Source organism: Coenobita brevimanus, chromosome 77, assembly GCF_032717465.1.
Source record: "Coenobita brevimanus isolate Jiangsu-jjx chromosome 77, ASM3271746v2, whole genome shotgun sequence".
NCBI lineage: Eukaryota > Metazoa > Arthropoda > Malacostraca > Decapoda > Coenobitidae > Coenobita > Coenobita brevimanus.
Genome location: NC_137030.1, coordinates 15957721 through 15979132, shown reverse-complemented (window position 1 = coordinate 15979132; position 21412 = coordinate 15957721). Strand labels below are relative to the sequence as shown.

The 21412-nt window shown below is 40.1% G+C and overlaps 1 protein-coding gene across 1 annotated transcript in view; it reads left to right on the top strand.

Moving 5' to 3' along the window:
• LOC145408504 (protein FAM200C-like) overlaps positions 1–21141 on the top strand; it is a 121436-nt gene extending 100295 nt beyond the window's left edge. The window contains exon 5 of the mRNA XM_080279237.1: positions 21017–21141. Coding sequence (XP_080135363.1) covers positions 21017–21141 — 125 coding nt within the window. The remainder of the gene's footprint in view (positions 1–21016) is intronic.
• The last annotated feature ends 271 nt before the right edge of the window (positions 21142–21412 follow it).

The window sequence follows — 21412 nt, the reverse complement described above, 5'->3', positions numbered from 1 at the left end:
GATACTTTACGTAATCTTTCTGAAAGATGAATTGGACAAAAAAGTAGTAAAGAAATTTGGTGTAGTGAGAGAAAAGCAAACGAGTGTTCAACAATATCAGAGTAAAAAAAAAAAATGCCTTTGTCAGTCGGGCTCCGTCTCTCTCCTTCGTCTTCACCTCCATCCTTCTCCTCTTCACCACGTCCTTATTTGTTTCTCTTCCCTTTCATTCCCGTCTCATCTCTTCTCTTTCTTCAGTTCTCTTTTCTGTCACTCTCTCTTACTCTCCCTGACTAATATTAGTGATGGTGCGAATATTCGCCTTCGCATTCGCATTCGGAATATTCGCATATTTTTCGATATTCGCATTTGCATTCGCTTGTTGTCATGCGAGTATTTTGCGAGTATTATTATTGGCGCTTTATTTATAAAGTTTATAGAAAATCAAATAAAGAGTTAAAAGCGCGAGTTGAACGAGTATTCTAGGCTAGTCTGCCAGCTGCTTCCTGTATCATGCAGTGTTGCCAGATTCCCAGAAAAGATTGGATTTCCCCAGATTTTTTGCCTAATGACAGATTTCCAGAATTTCTCACTGAAAAGTGTGTAATTCCAAATTTTTAGCTCAACCAAAAAAAGGACCTAGGACTTCTGAGAGAGAGAGAGAGAGAGAGAGAGAGAACGCCTGTCTGGCATGATCTGTCCTAGGTTCGTTCGAAGTTCGTCCAGGACGTGACTGATATCCCTGGGGGACGCATGTAAGTGTTGGATCCTCGTCCCGCATCCTGGTAACATAGAAATTTGATAATTCAATTTTCTGTATCTGAAACTCATACAATGAAATTTATTCATAAGAAAATGAATCTCAGGTTTCTATGTCATCAAACAGAATATTCGCATTCGTATTAGTATTCGCGAATATTGAACATTCATATTTGCATTAGCATTCTTATTCGCGAAAGTTGAAAAACATACATTAAGACCATCACTAGTCTGTATGTCCCCTCCCCCCCTCTCTCTCTCTTTCTCTCTCCACATTTATTTTTATAAGTCTTCTATTCCTCTCCTCTCATGTCTGTGTTTCTGGCTGCTTCTCCCTCCCTCTCCATTTCCTTCCCTTCTCTTTCCTTTCTTATCCCTTCGGCATTTCACAAGTTTCCATCTTTGCCTTACTCTCTGTGTTTGTCTCCCCTTTCTCTCTCTCTCTCTCTCTCTCTCTCTCTCTGCCATCTGTTGCCTCCCTCCAACTGCCTTTCTTCCCTTCCAAGTTTCACGAACTATCCTTCCTTCTTATCGATCCCTGTACTTGTCTGTCGGTCTTTATCACTGTTTTTCTCCTCTTCCCTTTACTCCTCCTTACCACACTCCTTCTGTTCTACCTGGCCTTATCACTATTCATCTGTCCCTTTCTCCATTTCCGTCTCTCACTTCCTCAAACTGGCTGTCTCCCTGTCATTTCCCTCTTGCGTCTATCACCCTCTACACCCGTTTCATTTCCTTTCTGCATTTCATGAGTTCTCTCTCTCTCTCTCTCTCTCTCTTGCATTCCACTACTTCCTCCCTGTGCCTGGTTCTCTTCCTATGTGCATTTCACAATCTGTCTTAGTCTTGCCCTCATCTTTACATCCCGGTTGCAACATGGTGCCTCCCATGAATAAATCCGGCCTGCAGATCTGACAGTTCACTCAACCCTCGTATCTTGGTATGGGCTCACCCTCTTCCCTCTTTCTCTTTGTTTCTGTCCTTGTGGTTCTGCCTCTTTTCCATTCTGTGTGTGTCTGTGTGTCTCACTTTCTCTGCCCCTTTCTCCGTTTATTCTTGCCACTCTGCCCCTACTTATTATTTCGATTCTGCCTTTCACCATCTGTGTACTTGGTAGTCTGTTTGTCAGCTTTTGTTTAGGTGCGAGCTCAAACTGTAATATATATATATATATATATATATATATATATATATATATATATATATATATAGTGTATGTTACAGCATGAGTCGCGTGTGTTTGACGTGTGGTAGTTTGAGGCTAGGCAGTGTTTTGTATGGCAATGCGTGGTGTGGCAATGTATGTTGTGGCAGTGTGTGTCGTGGCAGTATGTCATGTGGTTGTGTGAATTATGGTAGTTTGTCCTGTCGCAGTTTGGGATATGGGTATGTGAGGTGCGTGTGCGGTGACTTGTACTTCACAGTGATCTGTGATGTCGAACAAAATTAACGACATTCATTTTCATTAATAAACGGAGGAACCAAAGACTGAAAAAAAAAAAAAAAAAAAAATCTTCCCGCTAAAGAAAATATAACAAAGTACACAAAATCACGGTCCATTGATTTCGAGAAACCTAGGCACACTGGGCTTAAATGACTGAAGATCATAGGCACTGAGAGAGACAAACCGAGGAAGATAATTATATCAGAGCTGACCAGCAGACTATATGAGATTACGATCACCGGTTAACTCTGGCAGACACAAAAAGGGGGAGACTGTGGCTAGACGGGTATTGCGTTCTTGCCATAATGGGAGAGATGTAGTTAAAGAGTAGCAAATCGACGTCCAGATTAGTAGCAACAGACAACTGAGAGAGAGATGCATCATTCCAGTGAAGAAAAAACCTCATTGGAGCCTGTGAGGGGATGGGAACTAATGAGAAGAAATGCTTTATAAATCACCTGTATAAAACCAGTTACTGAGTAGAAATAAAAGAATCAAGGAGTCGGTACAATACACATAACATCTGTGAAGCTGATTTTCAAAGGAACTAATGTGGTCCTTCAAAGATGGATCACGAGAAAACAGACACCAAAGATACTGACAGATGAAGAATTGAGCTGTGAGTTTTAGAATGTAAGGTGACAGTTATGATGGAAATATTGGCTAGTTGAAAAATGAAGGAATTGATTTTTATTTTGTTTCATTTATTTTAATAGAACAAGAGACAAAGTAGAAGTCAGGTGGGCCTAAGCCTCACCCAATGATTGTCGTGTTGACTTGTGATGGGAAAGTGTAAGGGGGACACATCACCGCTTCAGAGAACAGGGCGAGATACGGAACTCCGAAGGCCACGGATGAAAAAGAGGAAGAGTTGATTAAAGGACGGAACTCCGAGGATTTTTTTCTTTTTTTATAACCCCAGATTTTTTTTTTTTTTATGCGAGGAAGAAGGCACCAAAGGCCATGAGCCCGCAATATGAGTTCCCTCCAAGAGAAAAACAAAATACAAGAGAGAGCCAAATTCAAGATCCATTCACTTCGAGATGCCTGGACACACTGCGTTTGAAAAACTGGAGATCATAGGAAGCAGGAAATACAGACAGAGGGAGACAGTTCCAGAGTTGACCTGTTGCATAAATGAAAGACTGAGAGTAACGATTAACTCTTGCATTAGAGAGTTGGACAGAAAAGGGATGAGAGTTTGCTGCTAGACGGGTGCTACGCGCTCGTCGTAGAGGTGGAGGAATGCATGCAGACAGTTCAGAGGAGCAGTGACCATTAAAGTAGCGATAGAAAAGAGATAAAGATGCAACAGTGCGGCGAAGCGACAGAGGTTGAAGGGAGTCAGTAAGAGGAGGAGAGTCAATGAGACGAAAAGCCTTTGACTCCACCCTATTGAGAAGAGCTGTGTGTGGGGAGCCTCCCCACACATGAGAGTTGTACTCCACACAGGGGCGGATAAAACCCATGTATAGAGTCAACAATTGTGCAGGGGTAAAGAAAGAACGGAGTCGGCTTAGCACACCCATTCTCTTGGAAGCAGATTTTACAAGAGATGTAATATGATCTTTCTAAGATAAGTCCTGAGTAAATGAAACCCCAAGCATGTTCAAGGATGATGCAGGATTAAGCTGAATATTATTAAACATTTGTGGGTATACCTGTTGAAGATTTTGACGGGTTGATAGGTGTAAGAACTGAGTCTTTGATGCATTAATAACAACAAGATTATTTTTACCCCAGCTGCCGTCACAACCGCAACCATACAACAAACAGTGAAGAAACTTGAAATAAAGACACAGAAAATAGAATGAAAACCATAGGATGGCAGCTTGAAAATTAAAGTTTGTTCCAGACTCTATCGAAAGCCCTTGAGATGCATAGAGCACAGCAAAAATTTCACCGGCATCCCGAAAACAATGATTACCAGGAATCTGAAAATAATATAAGAAAATCGCAAGTGACGCGTCCCCTGATAAAATACATGCTTGCCGTAAGAAAAATAAAATGATTATGGAAGAAAAGTACTTCAGAATCGTCCAGTAATCCGTTTAAATAATGAGCGCAAACTTTTCAGTTTTTCTTGCTACTTTCAGACAATTTAATTAAGCTCTGCTGGTGGTAGGTGGTGGCGACCATCATCCACTCACTTGATGTAGTGCTGCCTACTTCTTCCTTAGCCTTTATCAATCTTTTTCTGTGTCTGCCCTCCTCTCTTCCTATATCTTCCATCTTTCCTATCACTTCTTATTGCTCCTCTTCCCTTTACAGGTGACTTTACATTGAGTGACAAGCCAAATGGTTTCCTGTAAGCCAGGAAACCATTTACAACGCTGGGTGGTAACCATATAACCAACCCATACGTGCTCCCTACGTGTCAACAAGTGGGTTGGTGGAGGGTTAGTGCCCCTTCACGTAAAACCAATAACTCAAAGTCAAATGGCCACCCCTTACGGGATTTTGACGTCTGGCAATAAATAGATACATAGATAGAGACCTTTCGAAGTGAACGGGCTAGAGGTAGCCTTCTTCATTAACCTCACTAATAGAGGTGTATGAGATCTCTTTTAATTTGAATATAATTTTGTGGTGGTGGGAAGAATGGAGTGAAATATGTCATCAGATTGAAGGGAGGGGAAAAGGTAGATTTAAAGGCTGTAGAACTACAAGATATCAAAGATACTGACAGTTGAAGGCTGAGTTCAATGTTCATTTGTAGCAACAGAATAGCACTGGAATATATTATGATGCTCACAGAGAGGTATGGAATGATGTAGCTCCATGGTATCGTAATTTTATGTCAATGAATTACGTGAAATAAGCTGCAGATAGGTGAACACCTGGGCTAAGCTCAAGTTTAAAAGACTATTGGCAAGAAGTCTGCACGGAAACACAGTTATTGAGAGCGAAAATGTAACCGTTACATTAAAAGAAGTGAGGTGAATTAGAAAAGAAATTACATAATTTGATATACAGTACTATGTCCCGCATAAACTTATGTTAATATTTGTTAAAAAAAAAAAAAAAAAAAAAAGACAAATATTGATGCTAACCGATGCTAAGAAAATAATGTCAGCTGCTGCCAACTTCATTAGACAATGTCAAACTTGCACCCCACTCGTTACTCCATGCGATAATAGCTCTTTTGGGGGTAAAGTATCCAACCCTATAAATTATTCTAAATAAACGCATTCCCAAAAGTATAATTACAAGGTTGGGTCAATCTGCTTTACGCCTCTCACAAATACAAGTGACGCGGGGAGTAATTCTGGATACCGTAAAATTTGCATATGTTTTAATTACTTTGGGGAAAACGAGATGTGAGACTGGGATGTGGGGTGATTATGGTGTGACGCCGGAACATGGGGGATATGAATGTGCCTCTGAAATGCAAGGAAGTAAGGTTGTGACACTGGCGCCTGGAAGGATAGAGATGTGACACTGGAATGTGAACGGATAAGAATGTGACGCGCAGTGTTAGGGATAGAGATGTGACACTGGAATGTGAAGGATGGGAATATGACGTTGGAGAGTGGGGGTAAGGATGTGACACTGGAATGTGGAAGGATAGGGATGTGACACTGGAATGTGAAAGGATAGGGATGTGACACTGGAATGTGGAGGTATGTGACACTGGAATGTGGAGGTATAGATGTGTCACTGGAGTGTGAAGGATTGGAATGAGACTTTGAAATGTGGGGGTAAGGATGTGACAGTGGAATGTGGGGGGTAAAGATGTGACATGGAGGCTGAGTCGAGGGGTGAACTAGGATGAGAGAGCATTGGAATTTGAAAGAGTTAAATTTCAGAGATGTCATGGAACTGAAAGACTAATAGAGTGAAGAGAGTGAAATGAGAAAAGGTAGTGGGAAAACAGAAGTTTCAAAGAGGAAGAAGACAGGCGATAAGGAGAAAGAGACAATTATAAGAAATAGAAGACTGGACAGGGTTGCAGATTACAGAAGAAGAGATTGGATATGGAGTGGAGGAGGAAGAGTGGGAAAGAAACAGAGAGAAAAAGAGAGGACAAAGACATAGGAATAAAGACGAAACAAAAGACAGGGGAAGAAAAAAGGGAATAGGAAGGAAGGAGAAGAATAGGTAAGGTGATTTAGAAGAAAAAGGGAAAGAGGAAAAAGAGGAAGAGTTAAGAGGTTAGAAGGAAGGACAAGAAGAAATCAGTGTACATGACGAGGGGAAATGAGAAGGATGTAACTCGAGAGAAATAAAAAATGATGTAGAGTGGTGTGAGCGGTGTGTGTGGTTGTGTCAGTGGTGTGAAAAAAATTTGAGGGATGTGACTCGGCAGGTGTGAATGTAATCTAAAAGACATGTGACTAGAGGAAGGAGTCTGTGACTGAATGGATGTCAGGTATGTGACACAAGGGATGAGAGGGATGTGACTCAACGATGTTAGTTATGTGACTCAGTGGATGTTCGTTATGTGACTCGAGGGATGAGGGGTTTGTGATTCGAGAGATGAGAGGCATGTGACACGAAGGATAAGAGGGATGTTTCTCAACGGATGTTAGTTACGTGACTCTGGATGTTAGTTAAGTGACTCAAGGGATTAGAAGTGACTCGAGAGATGAGAGATATGTGGCTAGAGGAATGAGAGATACGTGACACGTGGTATGAGAGATATGGCGAGAATGGAAAGGGATGTGATTCTAAGAGAAGAGAGGAATATGGCTCTAGGGAAAAGGAGGCCTGTGGCAAGCAGACAGAGGTAACTCAAGTAAATATTTACTGCAGCTTGCGGTAAAAGTAAGATCCGCGAGTAATAGCATTCCCTGCAGCTACACGTAACCACAGTCCAAACAAAGCCAACTTGCTCCTTCCTTCACAAACTACAACTTACTGCCGAAACCAAAAAGGGATGTGTTGTTCTCACATTATATGGCAGTTAATCACGACCATATAAACAAGCAGAACACGACTGTGCACCCTATTCCACGGCAGGAGACTCAGTGAAACCGAGTGGAAAAATGAATACCAAAGTTAGTCCGAAAAATTTTCTCTACTGTCCCCGATTGCTATGAAAACGATTTCTCTTAGAACCTCTGTTTGTAAGAAAGTGCTCTTTCTTCGAACCTCTGCCTGGAGAAATGCTGCGCCTTGCCCACTCACAGCAAGATTTTAGTGGGTAAAATTATACCCTTTCATTCATAAGCAGTAAGGAAAAACACGTTGCCCTCCACCCAAAAAATAGACACTTACTCTTCATATATTCATAAGCGTTACATTAAAACCAAAACAAAAAAAGCACATGCCACCCCTCCAGTCAGAGAGGGCTGATTACGACCAAATCAGAATCACGTGTTTCACCTCCACGCCACCTCCATTCATAAGCTGTTAATTATAACGAATACAAAAAAACACGTGGTGCCTCTCCATCCCAAAGCAACTGATTATAACCAAAACAAAAACATACGATTCTCCCCCATTCACAACCGGTAAATTACAACCAAAACAAGAACTCCATATGTTTACCCCTCCATTCACAAGCGAGGGAGAAAACTAAACGCCCCCAGATTCCCGACGTCTTAACAGTTCCATCTCACGTCTTATCCACGATCTCGTTGATGAATCTCAGCCCAGACAAATAGCTGTGCCGCTCTGATTCCCGTCCATTGAAGCGCGGGTGAAAATTGATAATGAAGTGTGGTAATCAGAGCCTCATATGCCATTCAGGTAGGCGTCTTGGGGTAATTAGATGAGAGAGTGTTGCATATTGCATAATTCACTAATTCCTTTACTCCCATTCATTCATTCATTCACTCACACATTCATTCACTCATGCATTCATTCATGCATGCATTTCTCTCCTAGGTGTTTGTGACCTTCTTGTAATTCTGTTTCTCACTTTTTTTTGTCGTTTTATATTTTCTCCTCTCTTCTCCTTTCCTTTACCATCCATCTATCTCTCACTCAGTCTTTCATTTCTGCCTCGCCTTGTCTCTAACCTTCTTACATCTCCGTTTCTCATCCCTCTCTCCTCTTTTCCTCTCCTCTATTCTCTTCTTCCCTTCCAGTATTTGTCCGTTTCTCACTCTTCTCTCTTTTACTTCACCATTCCTTTCCTTCTCTCCCTTCCTTCCCCCTCCTCCTTTCATTCCCCTCCCCTCTTCTCCTTTGTCCTTTCCGATCCTGTCGTTTGTGACTTTCCTTCATCTCTGCTTATCACTTCTCTCTCTTCACCTTTCTTCTCTTCTCTCGTCTCTGCTTTACCCTCCCCTTCCTCTATCATTCATTCCTGCACTCCTACGTCTTGTTGTTCACCTTCTTCCGTCTCTGCTTCCCATTGTCCTATCCTTTCTCTCTTCCTTTCCTTGGCCTTTTATCGACTCTTTAGCACCACCAGCTCTGTGTTGACGGAGTGATTAGCATTGTTATCTACATAGCTGCGGGTCTTACTCCGCCAGGGTTTGGGTACTAGTGCGGCCACCGGACACCAATCAATTTAGGTGTCCATACACATTTTTGTAGGATGGTAACACCTACGGGAGGAAATTGTGGAAACCAGGATGATGCAGTGGTCTTGTATTAAAGGGCAGTGGAATAAAAAACCCGTTACCAGCTTAAAGTCCAAAGTTAAGTTGATGAGCACCGCGGCAAAGTGCCGCGTTGCGTCCACCCACACCTATACACATCCCTGTTTCTCACTTTCCTTCCTTCTCCTTCACTATCTTCTCTCCTCATTCTTTCTTCTTCATAATTCCTTTACTCTTTCATCTGTATCTTCCTTCCTATGTATATTTTATGATAAGGTATGATAAAGTTTCCTTATTTTCATATCTCTTTTTTTCTCTACTCTCATACCCTTCGTAACTCCCTTCTTTCATGAATATTTTACACATTTTCCTGTGTTTGTGTGCGAACTTTCTTTGTTATCGTCTGTCTTCTCTACCTTATTCTCCTCTTACTTTTCCCATGTCACCTCTCCTCTCGTCTCCCCCTAGTCCTCTGATCTGCCCCAGCTCCTCGTCTGTTTCCCCCGTTTCTCCTTTCCCTCTTCTCTTTTCCTTCCCTATTCCTTCTCTCAAATGCATCAATATTTCCTATGTTTTTGCGTGAAATTCCCTTTCCTTGCTTACATGGTTTCTCTTTCCCGTCCCTGCTCATCCTCTTCTCCTCTCTCTCCCTTCCTTTTCTCCTCATCCTCTCTGCTTCGATCTCTTCTTTTTATTTCCTTCATATTCTCATCTATGTATCCCTTTCTCATGTTTCCGCTTCGTTCGTCTACCACTTCTTATTCTCCCTCTCCTTTTCTCTCCTCTCCTCTCCTCTCCTATTCCTTCATTCTCTCATGTATACAATTCTTCTTTTGCTTGTGTGTGACGCTCTTTCCTTGTTTTTTTCCACCTCGCTACATTTTATATTTCTACTTCTCCCTCTGTTTCTCCTGATGCCCCTGCTTCTACCACCCCCCACACCCTCCTCTATTTTTCATCCCTAATTCCCTCGTTGTCTCATGCATGTATTCCTTCCTGTAACTGTAAGAGGCTTTCTTGTTTTCATCTAGCCCTCTCCGTCTCCTTGTCCTTTTCTTTCTCCTTCTTCCTCACCCTCTCCCTCTTCATCTCCTTCACTTCCCATTCTTCTCTAATGTCCTCACTCTCTCATACAAACACTCCTTCCTATGCTTGTGTGTGCGCCCTCCTTCGTTGTTTTCGCCTCTCCCACCTCCTATCTTTCTCCTTTGCATTTCTGATTCCTTCATTTGCTCATTCATGCAGTCCGGAATGACACTGTGCTGAACACTGCATTCACTAATTCCTTCATTCTCACATTCAAGCATTTCCTTCTCCTGATTTCTTTCTTACTTTCACGTCTTCTTTGTTCTCATTTTATAACATCCATCCTCCCTTGCATTCATCTTCATTACGATGGCGCCTGTCCTACCTGCATCGTAAGACGCATGGTATGTGAGAGCTACCTGTGTTTACTTTGTTGCTGACGACTTTGGAAAAAAAAATTTAAAATAAACACCATCAGTTCAGTAAGAGAGAGAGAGAGAGAGAGAGAGAGAGAGAGAGAGAGAGAGAGAGCATATGAGTAGAAAGGAAAATCTGACGAAGCGATAACTCCCCGGCTACAGATCTGCCTTCATTTTTTTTTTTTATGTGACCGACTCTGGGCATAGGCTTCACAGTCTGCCGTCAAGGCCCAGTAGTCCTCCTACGTACCGCACACCTCTACATGTCACCACTTCGGCGCTAACACCCACCGTCCATACTGAATACATGCTAGGGCTGTCTCATACAGGACTGGTGTATAGGTATTAGCGGGGTTATTTTTATATGTCGGCGGGTCTTCTGGTAGAACAGTAAAGTCTGATATGTATGAAATTCAAATTCTTAAACTGTTCCCTGCCCCAGCGAGATTTGAACCCGGGTCCATTAGGACTGCAGGCCAACTCTCTACCGATTGAGCCACCGCCTCCCCCAAAATTAGGACAAACCTAACTTTTTGTTATTTGCCGACAAAAATCGTGGCCATCCAGGTTTCACACTTAACAGTTTACCGGCATTTTCAGTCCTTCGTATTAACAGGTACTCAGCTGGGGGACAATGACTTCCAGTATATCTGTCTCTGTGGCCATGACCTCTTGTTTTCTAATCGCAATGTGTCGAGGCATCGCTGTATGACAGGATCTTCATTTGGGAATTACTTCGCCCCACTTAATTTACTGTACAGGGATAACTTTTGCATACTTTAAGTTTTTGTGTGTGTGTGTTTTTTTTTAATGTTTAAAAAAAAGGCACAACTGTACTTAGAGGCTAAAAGGAAAAATGAAGCATGTATGGAAATGAACATGACAAAGACTCTACCTCTGTTACTATTGTTATTGTGTGCAATGACCCAGGCAAATGTACGTGAAGCACATTCATGAAGAAACACTATAGTAAGAAAAAGCTGTACCTTGAGATTTTCTTCGAAACTTCCGGAGGTTAATACAGGGATAATAATAATGATAATAATAATAATAATAATAATAATATCGATAATTATATATATATATATATATATATATATATATATATATATATATATATATATATATATATATATATATATAAGCTGTATCAACACAAATCCAATTCTCAGCCGTTACGGAGCTACTATTTTTTATTAAGTAGTCGAGGAAGAACATTGTCGCCCATAACAGTACTGTAAGTGTAATTCCGAAATGGTTGATGATTATGTACTTGATGACATACTGTAATTTTCTTTTTCTCAGAATTAGCCCTAAAATAACCCTACGTTTCTCCAAAAATCTCGTAGGACAGACCTTCCGATGGTTTTGCTTGTTAAGTGAAGCCTGGAATTCGGTAGCTTGATTGTTGGCGCACTCACTGCTCCTGAAGTATTTTTCTTAACAGGTAGCTTTTTTTTATATTATTATTATTATTATTATTATTATTGCCGATACCTGTTGATTCCTTTTTTGTTTGTTTTTTCCTCATGCTCACATTATGTGTCATCTTTTAAGTATTTTTTTCAACAGTTTTTGCTACATTTTCAATATCGATTTTATTTTTCTTATACCATTATTGTTTCTTTTCAAGTCAGTGTCCGTGTAATTTCCTCATAGGCCTCACTCTGAAAGATATGTAACCGAGCTTCAATTTTTTTTTTTTTACCCAGTTTACAAAATGAACTCTGTTCCTACTTATTTTTTTAAAAATTGTTTAACTTGAATAATACTTGTTCATAACATACATATCAGTCTTGCCTTCTATACTTGGTCATAAGTTAAATATTAGGCTTGCCTTCTAAAAATCTAATCAATTATTCTAATAACTTACTTCTTGTTCTGTGGCTTCTTTCGTCTTACTTCCTCGCCTTACATTAAAGATTTCTTCACTTTTCTTTTCTTACACTTTATTTTTACAGAATTTTTGTTCCTTTTTTTCCCATGTCTGCCAAGTTTTTTTGTAATATTATATTTTATCTTTTGTCTTGTATTTTCTTCCCACTGTCTCTCATTTTCCTCACAGTACGTACCTTTTCATCTTCACTTCAGTTGTACCTTGTCTGTTACTTAATTCTTTGTAGTATTCTAACTTTTTCGTTTTATCTTGTGCTTAATTTTAAATCCTATTTTCTCGTACAGCATTGCATATTTAGGTGTTATTCTTGGCACTTTAAATAACTTTGTTAAGTATTTTGTTTGAAAATATTTTACATCCTTTCTTTTTCCTTTAACTTCTCCCATGTTTCAGTCCCAGATAGTGACAGGTGTTACACATGTGTTAAACAGCTTTAGTCCTACTTTTACTCTACGCTTTCTTCATTTCTTTTCTTTATTAATTATATTTATATTTTCTTTCACTGCTACTTTTGTCTTGCTTACTCTACACTCTGACCTCATTCTGCTTTGCTCGGGGTTTGATTATTTTCCCCAGTTAATTGAGATTTATTGTTTCCTTCAATTCTTTCCCTTTGATTTCTAGCTTACCGCACTTCCCTACCAATGATGTTTGTTCTGTTTGTTCTGTTCATTTTAGTCATTTAAATCTTGGAACACCCCTATGTTTCTAATTATTTCTTGCATATCTGTTTTTAGTTCTATAGCCATGAGGTCATCTTGAAAAATTAATGAGCTCGCTTTCACTTCCACCTTCCATTTCTTTTCCTTTGTGTCATTCTACTCAATGAATTTATAGTAACAGAACTTACTTTTGCTCCAAGTACTGAATCATGTCGTTTAATTTCTTTGACATGGATTTCACTGCACAGTCCAATTCTGTCACACAATTTCAGGATCTAATTGATGCATGTCTTCATTTTTTTCACTATCATCTATTTCAGTCACAGCTGTTTCATTTCTTCTTCTAAAATCAAGTTATCAAAGCATTTTCATTGAGGCATGAATGACTGTGTGGCTAATTTTACTGGGTATGCTGTTTGATGTTTCTCCCGTTTATGAGTTTTTCGTTCTTTGTTTTTTGGATCCTACCTCACCACACCTCTTAAATAGGAAAATAGGATTGTGATGATGGTGATGATGACGGAGAAGGAGGAGGAAGAAGAGGAAGAGGTGGATGATAATGAGGATAAATATGATGATAACTATGATATGATGATGACATGAAGAGAAGAAAGAGGAGGAGGATAATATTAATGGAAATGATAATGACGATGGTGATTATGGTAATGATGATGATGATGAAGTTTTCATGGAAAATGGAATATTGTGTTCAGTTCGATAATATTTCAGGACACACAGGGCAATATCATAATAAACGCCACACATTCAGTATCACTCACTTTTCCCGGGAAGCACAACTAACATCTGTGATTTTGTCCACGGTCATTCTGAAAAAAAATTTAACAGAGTTTCCTAGCGTGTGATGAGATATATTTTCTTTCATAACGTCAACACGAACATTCCGCCACGCCACATTTTTGTTCCCTCCTCTTCCCTCCACGGGTAACCATATTTTCCGCCGTATATATTTCCTGAACCCACCATTTTACCCAAATTAATTTTTCCCCCACTCTCTGAATGGCCGGCTTCACCCTACGCCATAAAATGTAACTGAGGCCACCCGCGGACGCTACCCTGGCCCCGGCGGTATAGTGTCAGGGCATGGTGTCATTTTGCTGGTTATTTTTGCCCTGTTTGGCGACTGATGTCCAGCATCCCCCGCCATTATTGTGAGCAAGTATAAATAGCTGCACATGAAACAGAACCTGCATCTTCCAGTACTGACAGTGTGTTGTTCCCATCTTGAGGGAAGCGTGAAGTAAAAAATACCTCAGTAATAACTAGTTTGCCATCATCCTACATCCATTGTTGTGGAAATGACGTAAAACCATATCACTATCTCTTACCTCTTTTACCGCTTCAAAATGATAAAAATCTGGGCTACGTTAAAGTAAATGAACTATACATGGGCTACATGTATAAGTTCATGAATACTTCTCTTTATTTCACGGTTATCTAACTTTCCTCATTAGTTTATTATGTATAAGATGTTCGTGCTCTCTAGAGGTTCAGTAACTGGAGCATGGCCTGGTACTCCCAATTAATTTTTGCTGTCATAAAGCGGTTAAATTCACTACCCACGATCTAGGGCACAAAAAGTCAAGTTGACATTAAATTTCTCAATTCAAAGATGTATATTGCCCTGTATAATCATTGTCTCTAGAAATTTTCCCAGTGACAGGGGTTAACTTATCAACAATGTGATTGCCTAATGATCTCATGTCCATTTTATGTAACGGGCCTCTGTTCGTCAACCTCCAGTCTAGTGGGTCCTTTCCCTGCTGCAGGAATTTACTAAAACGAAAAGGGGAAGAGAAGCTGTTTTTTCGTAAGTATGTATTTTTTTGGATAAGAATGAAATTATCTGGGCTGGGTACCTTGCATCCATTTATTTACTATGGTTGTCTTAAACTTATTTCATTTTAATGTTTCTTGCTCGACATGTGGTCGTTCTTTGATGATGTAACTGGTTTCCTGTGTGAAAAGGAAGCTGAGAAAATAGTTAAGAGTGTAAGCAATGTTCCAGTTGCTTAGAGTAAACAATCTTCGTTGGTAATTAGTGGGCCAGTGTCTGTCTAATTGCTTGTTGCTGATTATGTACCGGTGAAATTGCTGTGGGTTTGATGAGCTCATTTTTACAGGGATCATTCAGAATTAATGTTTGACTGATCAAATGAGTTTTTCAGTTTTAATGCTACTGCTGCTGTAGTCAAACTAATAACATTCAGTTATGTGATTTTTAAGTGAATCATGTAGTATATTCATTTCTTAAATTGCTCCAGTGGTGTTTGTTAAACCACACTGTTTTATTTCAATCCTTTGCCTAATTAAGCTTCATGAAATATTCACGTACGGCAGAGAGAAGGGCACTGAAAAATTTCCCAAGCGTCATCAGTATCATTTCTTTCCAGTGCTTAAATAATGTACCAAAGGCATTTTTATAAGATTATTTCAGTCGACACTTTTAAAATATGGTGACCCTGTTTTACGGATATGTTCATTATGTATACAGTTAATGTAATAAAGTTTTATGGTGGCATGATGTTAACTACGAGTATTAGCTTATAGGTAGACTGGACACTGAACCCTTGTTTATGGTAATTACGAGAGAGAGAGAGAGAGAGAGAGAGAGAGAGAGAATGTGTGTGTGTGTGTGTGTGTGTGTGTGTGTGTGTGTGTGTGTGTGTGTGTGTGTAAGGGTCTCTGGGCTAGTCTCAGCAAGTCCCTCGTTCACTTATCTTTGGCTGTTCTTTGTCGCTAGGGTCTGGTCACACCTATGTCATCTTATCTCATTTTCACACACCTATTGACATTTCTGCATCTGACCTTTATTCTCTCTTCTTTAACTATTTTCTATTTTTACATACAGCATCTTCTCCTTTTCCTCACTTTCTCTTACTTTCACATTTTTTGGATTTGCTTTTCTCTTACTCTTCATTCTGTTCACGCCTTTTTTTATTATATTCCGCCTACATCATCCTTGCTTTTTCATATTCTACAGAGGAACCATTTTGTATTGATAATAGTGCTGATGCTACGCTAAATCTATTTTTATATATGATGTGACATAATAAGCAGAATCGATGTATGTAATAATTATAATGGGCACCATTGATGTTTGATGTGATACACAGTATCGATGTTTGGGCAAAGGATGAAAAAGTTAAATATGACAGAGGAAGAAGTGTTAAAGTATTTTGTTGACCATATTAGTCCGATGATGTAATTTTAATAATATTCTTGTTGCCTTCAGGTAATATCGAACAAACTCTTCGGAATAGTGGAGTTAGATACAACTTACATCATCCCTTTCACTAATAGGCTGTTCTGTTGATCTGAAAATCGCCTGTGGACAGCAAGCTTAATAAGTAAAACACGCCATCTTGTTGAAAAGGTTAAGATGAAAACAGATAAAACTTCAAAGTATGCTTAATTTTACACAAACGCTAGATGCTGGGGAAGGACGCCTTCGTGTGGCGGCACTGATATAACCAGGCGGTTCAAATGGATGGTTATACAGACGTCCTTGAGTTGCTACTCCCTCCTCCAGAACGAGGATGATGGACTGAAGAAAAACAGCAACTTAAGTCTGCAGTTCACAGAGCTTACGTTTCTGATGAGCCTGGAGCCACAAGAACACCAATAACAACCCATATGTTTTAAAAGATTTTAAAAAGTTATGAAACATCTCACGCAGAAGTTCAGTGTGACTTTAACATGAAGTAATGTTAAAGGCTTTGAAAATTATGAATGTTTCACTAGTTTTTAAAAATAAGTTGAAAAGTCCCAAATGGTAATCACAGACGACTTTGTATTTCGTCAGTTATAGGCAAAATGTTTGGATATTTTTCGTGTCAAATTACTGCAAACATCATTATCATCATTTGATTTGCGGATATAGGTGTTTGGTTTTCTTTGTGCTTGCTTGCTTTATTGATTTTTTTTTAGTTAGCTTATTTTCATTTGTAAATTAACTGCGTCATATTCTTTGTGCTTGCTTGCTTGATTGTTTTCTTTGTGGGTTGGCTTGCATGCATTTATTTACATGATTGATTTTTCAGGGATTGCTTTCGCTTGTTGATTTACATCTTGCTCCTGTTTGTTTGTATTCTTTCGTGTGCTTGAATGTGTGTTTTTGCAGTCATTTGAGAGATTGTTTGCTTTTGATTGTATGCTTTCTTGCTTGCTTTTGTAACTGTTAGTAGATTGGTTTACTCCATTTTCATCCTTACACATTCTTCCTTCCTTCCACTACCCTGTCCCTTATCTTTCTTTCCTCTTCCATCCGATATAATATTATGCCTTGTCTCCTACATTCCTCCTTCCTCTCCCCTTGCTTCCTTCCTTCCTTCCTCCGTCCATCCCGTTCCCGTTCTTTCCTTTCGTCATATCTTTCTATCACCATTTCTTTTCGACATTTCTTTTGTCAAACCCATCTTCCCTTCGTCAATTTTCTCTTTCTTCGTTCATTATTTTCTTTCCTGATCCTCATTAATTTTTCCCTTTTCCTTCCATTATTTTCAGTGGTGTCCTCCTTCCTTGCTTCAGTATTTCTTCCTTCCATTCTTCCCCCCATTTCCTATTTTTTTCCTATTTCCTTGCAAAGTTCGTTTTCTTTCTTCATTCCTATTCTTCCTCTGTTCTTTCATCATTTTCTCTGGTATCCTCTTTCAAGTTTCTTGTATTCCCTCCTTTATTTTTCATTCTTCTTTACGTCTCTCGTGTTACGTGTGGCTTTATTACCTCTCATCAATGTCTTGCGTTTTCCATCCACTCTTTTGCATTCCTCGATTCCTCTTCGCGTCTTTTTATTACTTTATTTTCCATTCTTTCCTCCATCTCTTATACTGTATGTTTCTTACTTCTTCCCTCCGCTTCTCTTTCTGCATCCTTCACACTTATTCTTCAGTGGTTCCCTTTCTTTCATGCCTCCTACCTCCCTCCGGACCTACTTGCTCTCTCTCTCTCTCTCTCTCTCTCTCTCTCTCTCTCTCTCTCTCTCTCTCTCCTTCTTGCCATTCACTGTTCCTCTCTCCTTTAGCCTTCCTTTCTCCATCTTCTTTTCACTTCTTTCATTCGCGTTCCTCTCCACCCCCCTCGTAAATTTTCTTAATTTTAGGTTCATTTTCCACTCGGTCTCTCTCATAGCCTTCTCTCTCTCTCTCTCTCTCTCTCTCTATCTATCTATCTATCTATCATCTATCTATCTCTCTCCAACTTTGCCATCAGAGAGACAAAGGTAGAAGTTAGCTGGGGCTCATGTCACGGACAGGGATCATTCTCTCTACCACACTACCCTCTCTCTCTTTCTCTCTCTCTCTCTCTCTCTCTCTCTCTCTCTCTCTCTGACCGGTGCCGAGAAACTGATAGTCTCCATTTTTTAAAGTACCTCGTCAGTGATTAATGGCAAAAACTCATTCACTGGGAATTCAAGAACTGACTGGATACTCTAAGAACGGATTAAAGCACACACGTCGGTGAGTAGCCTAGTTGTCAGTGGAGAAACCTCTGGCTGCACAAGAGTTAAAAAAGGAGTGCCCAAAAGTTCAGGTCTAAGTTTATTATTTTATTATAATTTACATTAGTTGAGGTAGGTAGGGGCGCTCACCATCCACTCACTCGATGTAGTGCTGCTCTCGGGTGTCTGCCCTTTCCCCTCCATCCTTCTTTCCTTCCAATCTGTCTTTCCTTCCTTCATTCTTTCCTTGTCCTTCTGCCTACGGGTGACTTTACACTCCCTCTTCTGTCTTTCTTTCCTTTATTCTTTCCTCTTCAGCCTGTGGGTGACTCTACACTTAGTGACAAGCCAAATAGTTTCCTGTACACCAGAAAACCATTTTCTACGCTGGGTGGTAACCATATAACCAAATTTTGGCGCCTGGTGGTTTAGTGGGTCATTATTGCGCTCCAATCGGATTGAGCCGGTGAAGGTTTATATCCAAGGGATGGTTGGGGTTGATTGCTCATGAAATACCACTCAGGGATGAGTGAGGCTGGTCACTCTCGTCTTAAATGTCGGGACCGACTGCTTAGCCCCGGGCTCCTACGCTCCTCATGGGGCAATGTAGGTTTGGATGATGGATGGATGGATTTATATTAGTGATACAGATGTGAGCATCGTCAGCCCAACTGCCATATTTGCAGAGAACTCAAAGCAAGGAGATGATGCTGTATCATTTTCGAAAAGAGTGAACGACTACAAATGGACTTAGTTACAAGGAGAGTAATATAAACTGAGGGAAATGCTGTTCAGTGTGATGCACATCGGTCATGCAAATCCAACAGCTGAGTACTCTTTGTGAGTAAGTAAAATCAGCAGTACTGACTTCGAAACAGGCTTAGGTATAATAATCGGCAGTGATCTCAAGTCTTCAAACAGTGCACTGAAGTAGAGAAGAAGGTAAAGGCTTCTAGGTTATGTTTAGGAACAAAAACAATGAAATTATCCTCTCTCTGTGCTACTCTCTTATACGGACCGCATCTGGAATATGCCGTGCAACTCTGGTCTCAGAACCAGGAGATGGATATCACGAGGCTTGAGAGAGATGGGACAAGTACTGCTAATAAAGGCTCATCCATCAGGCACATGGGATACCACAGAAGGCTGCAGTCACTGAGCCTCTTTGCGTTAGACATTTGTGCAGACAGTTAACTGATGTTCATAAAATCTTCTATGGATCTGAAAGCACCAATTCCCGGCGTATGTTCTATATCAACACCAACTCGACGAAGAATCATGGATGGAGGCTTGACCTGAAGCATTTCCACCAGGATTCATAATGTAAATTGTTCACGTACATTATGCAATGCCTAGAACCAACTACAAGCAGTGGTAGTTGACAAATCCCCGAGAGAGCAGTTCAAATCGAGAATTAGGATACACCAACTTATTTTTAGCCCTAACTTTGTGGTAAAGTGAAATTCTTCTTTTCCCTAAAAATTCCTAGTCTTTCCTTTACCCCCGGAGTTAGTGCCTTTCCTTCCCCTACTTGTGCTGTGGATAATGGAGGTGGGTGGGAAGAACGTTCTTTATAATAGTCCACGCTAGAAAGTACGATTTTTTAGTGAACCTTGCACTTGGACATATCGATTTTTTGTTCACACTGGTTTTAGACAATTTCGACCTGCTGAGTTCAAATATGATGAGTGCCAGACGATAAAGTTGAGTGCTTTTGCAGATATCTCTTTAAAGCAGGTATATAACATCATGGTAAAAGGCATTGATTATCTCCTTTTATACCTGTCTAGAGCAAGAACTCTGCCAAGATTGACAAATTCGTATGGAGTTCTGTAAAATTAATTTAATTTTACACTTCATTATTACTTATTATTACAAAATAGGTTATTATTGTATATTATTAAAAAACTAAGGACGCTATAATTTATAGTTGCATTCAAAATTGAATTCTGATTATAAGACTGGTAAATATCTGTTTTTGTCTTTCTTGCATTGTTGGACTGAATAATATGTGGTAGCACGACGCCGAAGTTTATCCAGTCTTGGAGAAGATGTTACACAATTCACCTTTCACGCGAAATGCATCAGCACTTACTGCTCAAGGCATCATATACAGCGATTTCTTAAAAAAGCGTAAATTGCAACCAGCTGACGGCACAAGTAGTAAAAGACTGACAGGAAGTACTGCATTTAACATCCCTGAAGACTTTGTATTTGTGGTCAGAAATGCTCAGTGGAATGCCCCACAAAGAATCCAAGTCGCTGGAGAGAAGCATATGTTTGTAGAACTGCTGATGTTGGAAAGACCACATCAAAAGAAGCCATTCTAAGGCGAGCAAGTGAAAGAAATGATGCCTGGGCAAAAGATATGACGTTCAGAGTTAATTGTGCTTTGACAGATCTGCATGCAGCAGACGCCCATTACCTCAAAGACTGTCTTGCTAAATTTTTCACCAACAGTCCAACCGAGTCCACTTCTAATGCAGATGACAGTGCACTACACAGTTTGGTCAAACAAACTGTCACAAAGACCTCATTTGGAATAGTGTTGATCTGTATATTTTGTCTATTGAACTAAGGGGAACACGGCACTCAAAGCAGTCCCTCTTAAAGACTGTCAGCAAGAAACTGCATCCTGAACGGATTGTTTTGTCCTCTCCTGGTGTGGCATCAATCATAGTGTTTCGGGGTAAAGCAGCAAATCAACTTCATATTGTAGATGACACTGAGGATGAATGCAGTGTACGAGTTATCTCAAGTCTGGCCAAAAACATCAGAGCAGAATGCCAGAAACCTAATATGAAATCTTATTATACCCGCATATCAATGTCCGATGTTATTAGTGATTGTAGCCAAATGCTTTAATCAATTCTTGCAGCAATATCACCTAAGCTTGATTGCACACTGGAAGCAACAATGATTGGCAACATTGTCACAGGTGTTGTGACTGGTCAAGCAACACGCCTACAGATATCTCTGAGTGTACTGTTGAACGCTAGTTGACCAGTTTCATGATTTTGGTGCTACATCCTCTTACAATGAACTTCGGCGTTTCAGAATTTCTGCTGCCAGTTCAATGGCCAAAGCTCCTCAAGGACTAGCAGAATATGACAGTACAAATGGACAGGTCCTAGTTGTCACTGACAACTTTGGTAAACACATTTCCTCCCAAAATGGACAGAAAGCAACCCATGGGTTGGGAATTCAAAGCCTGATCAAATCCATGATATGCCTGACATTGCCACAACCTCACGACAGAAAGGATTGAGTCCCG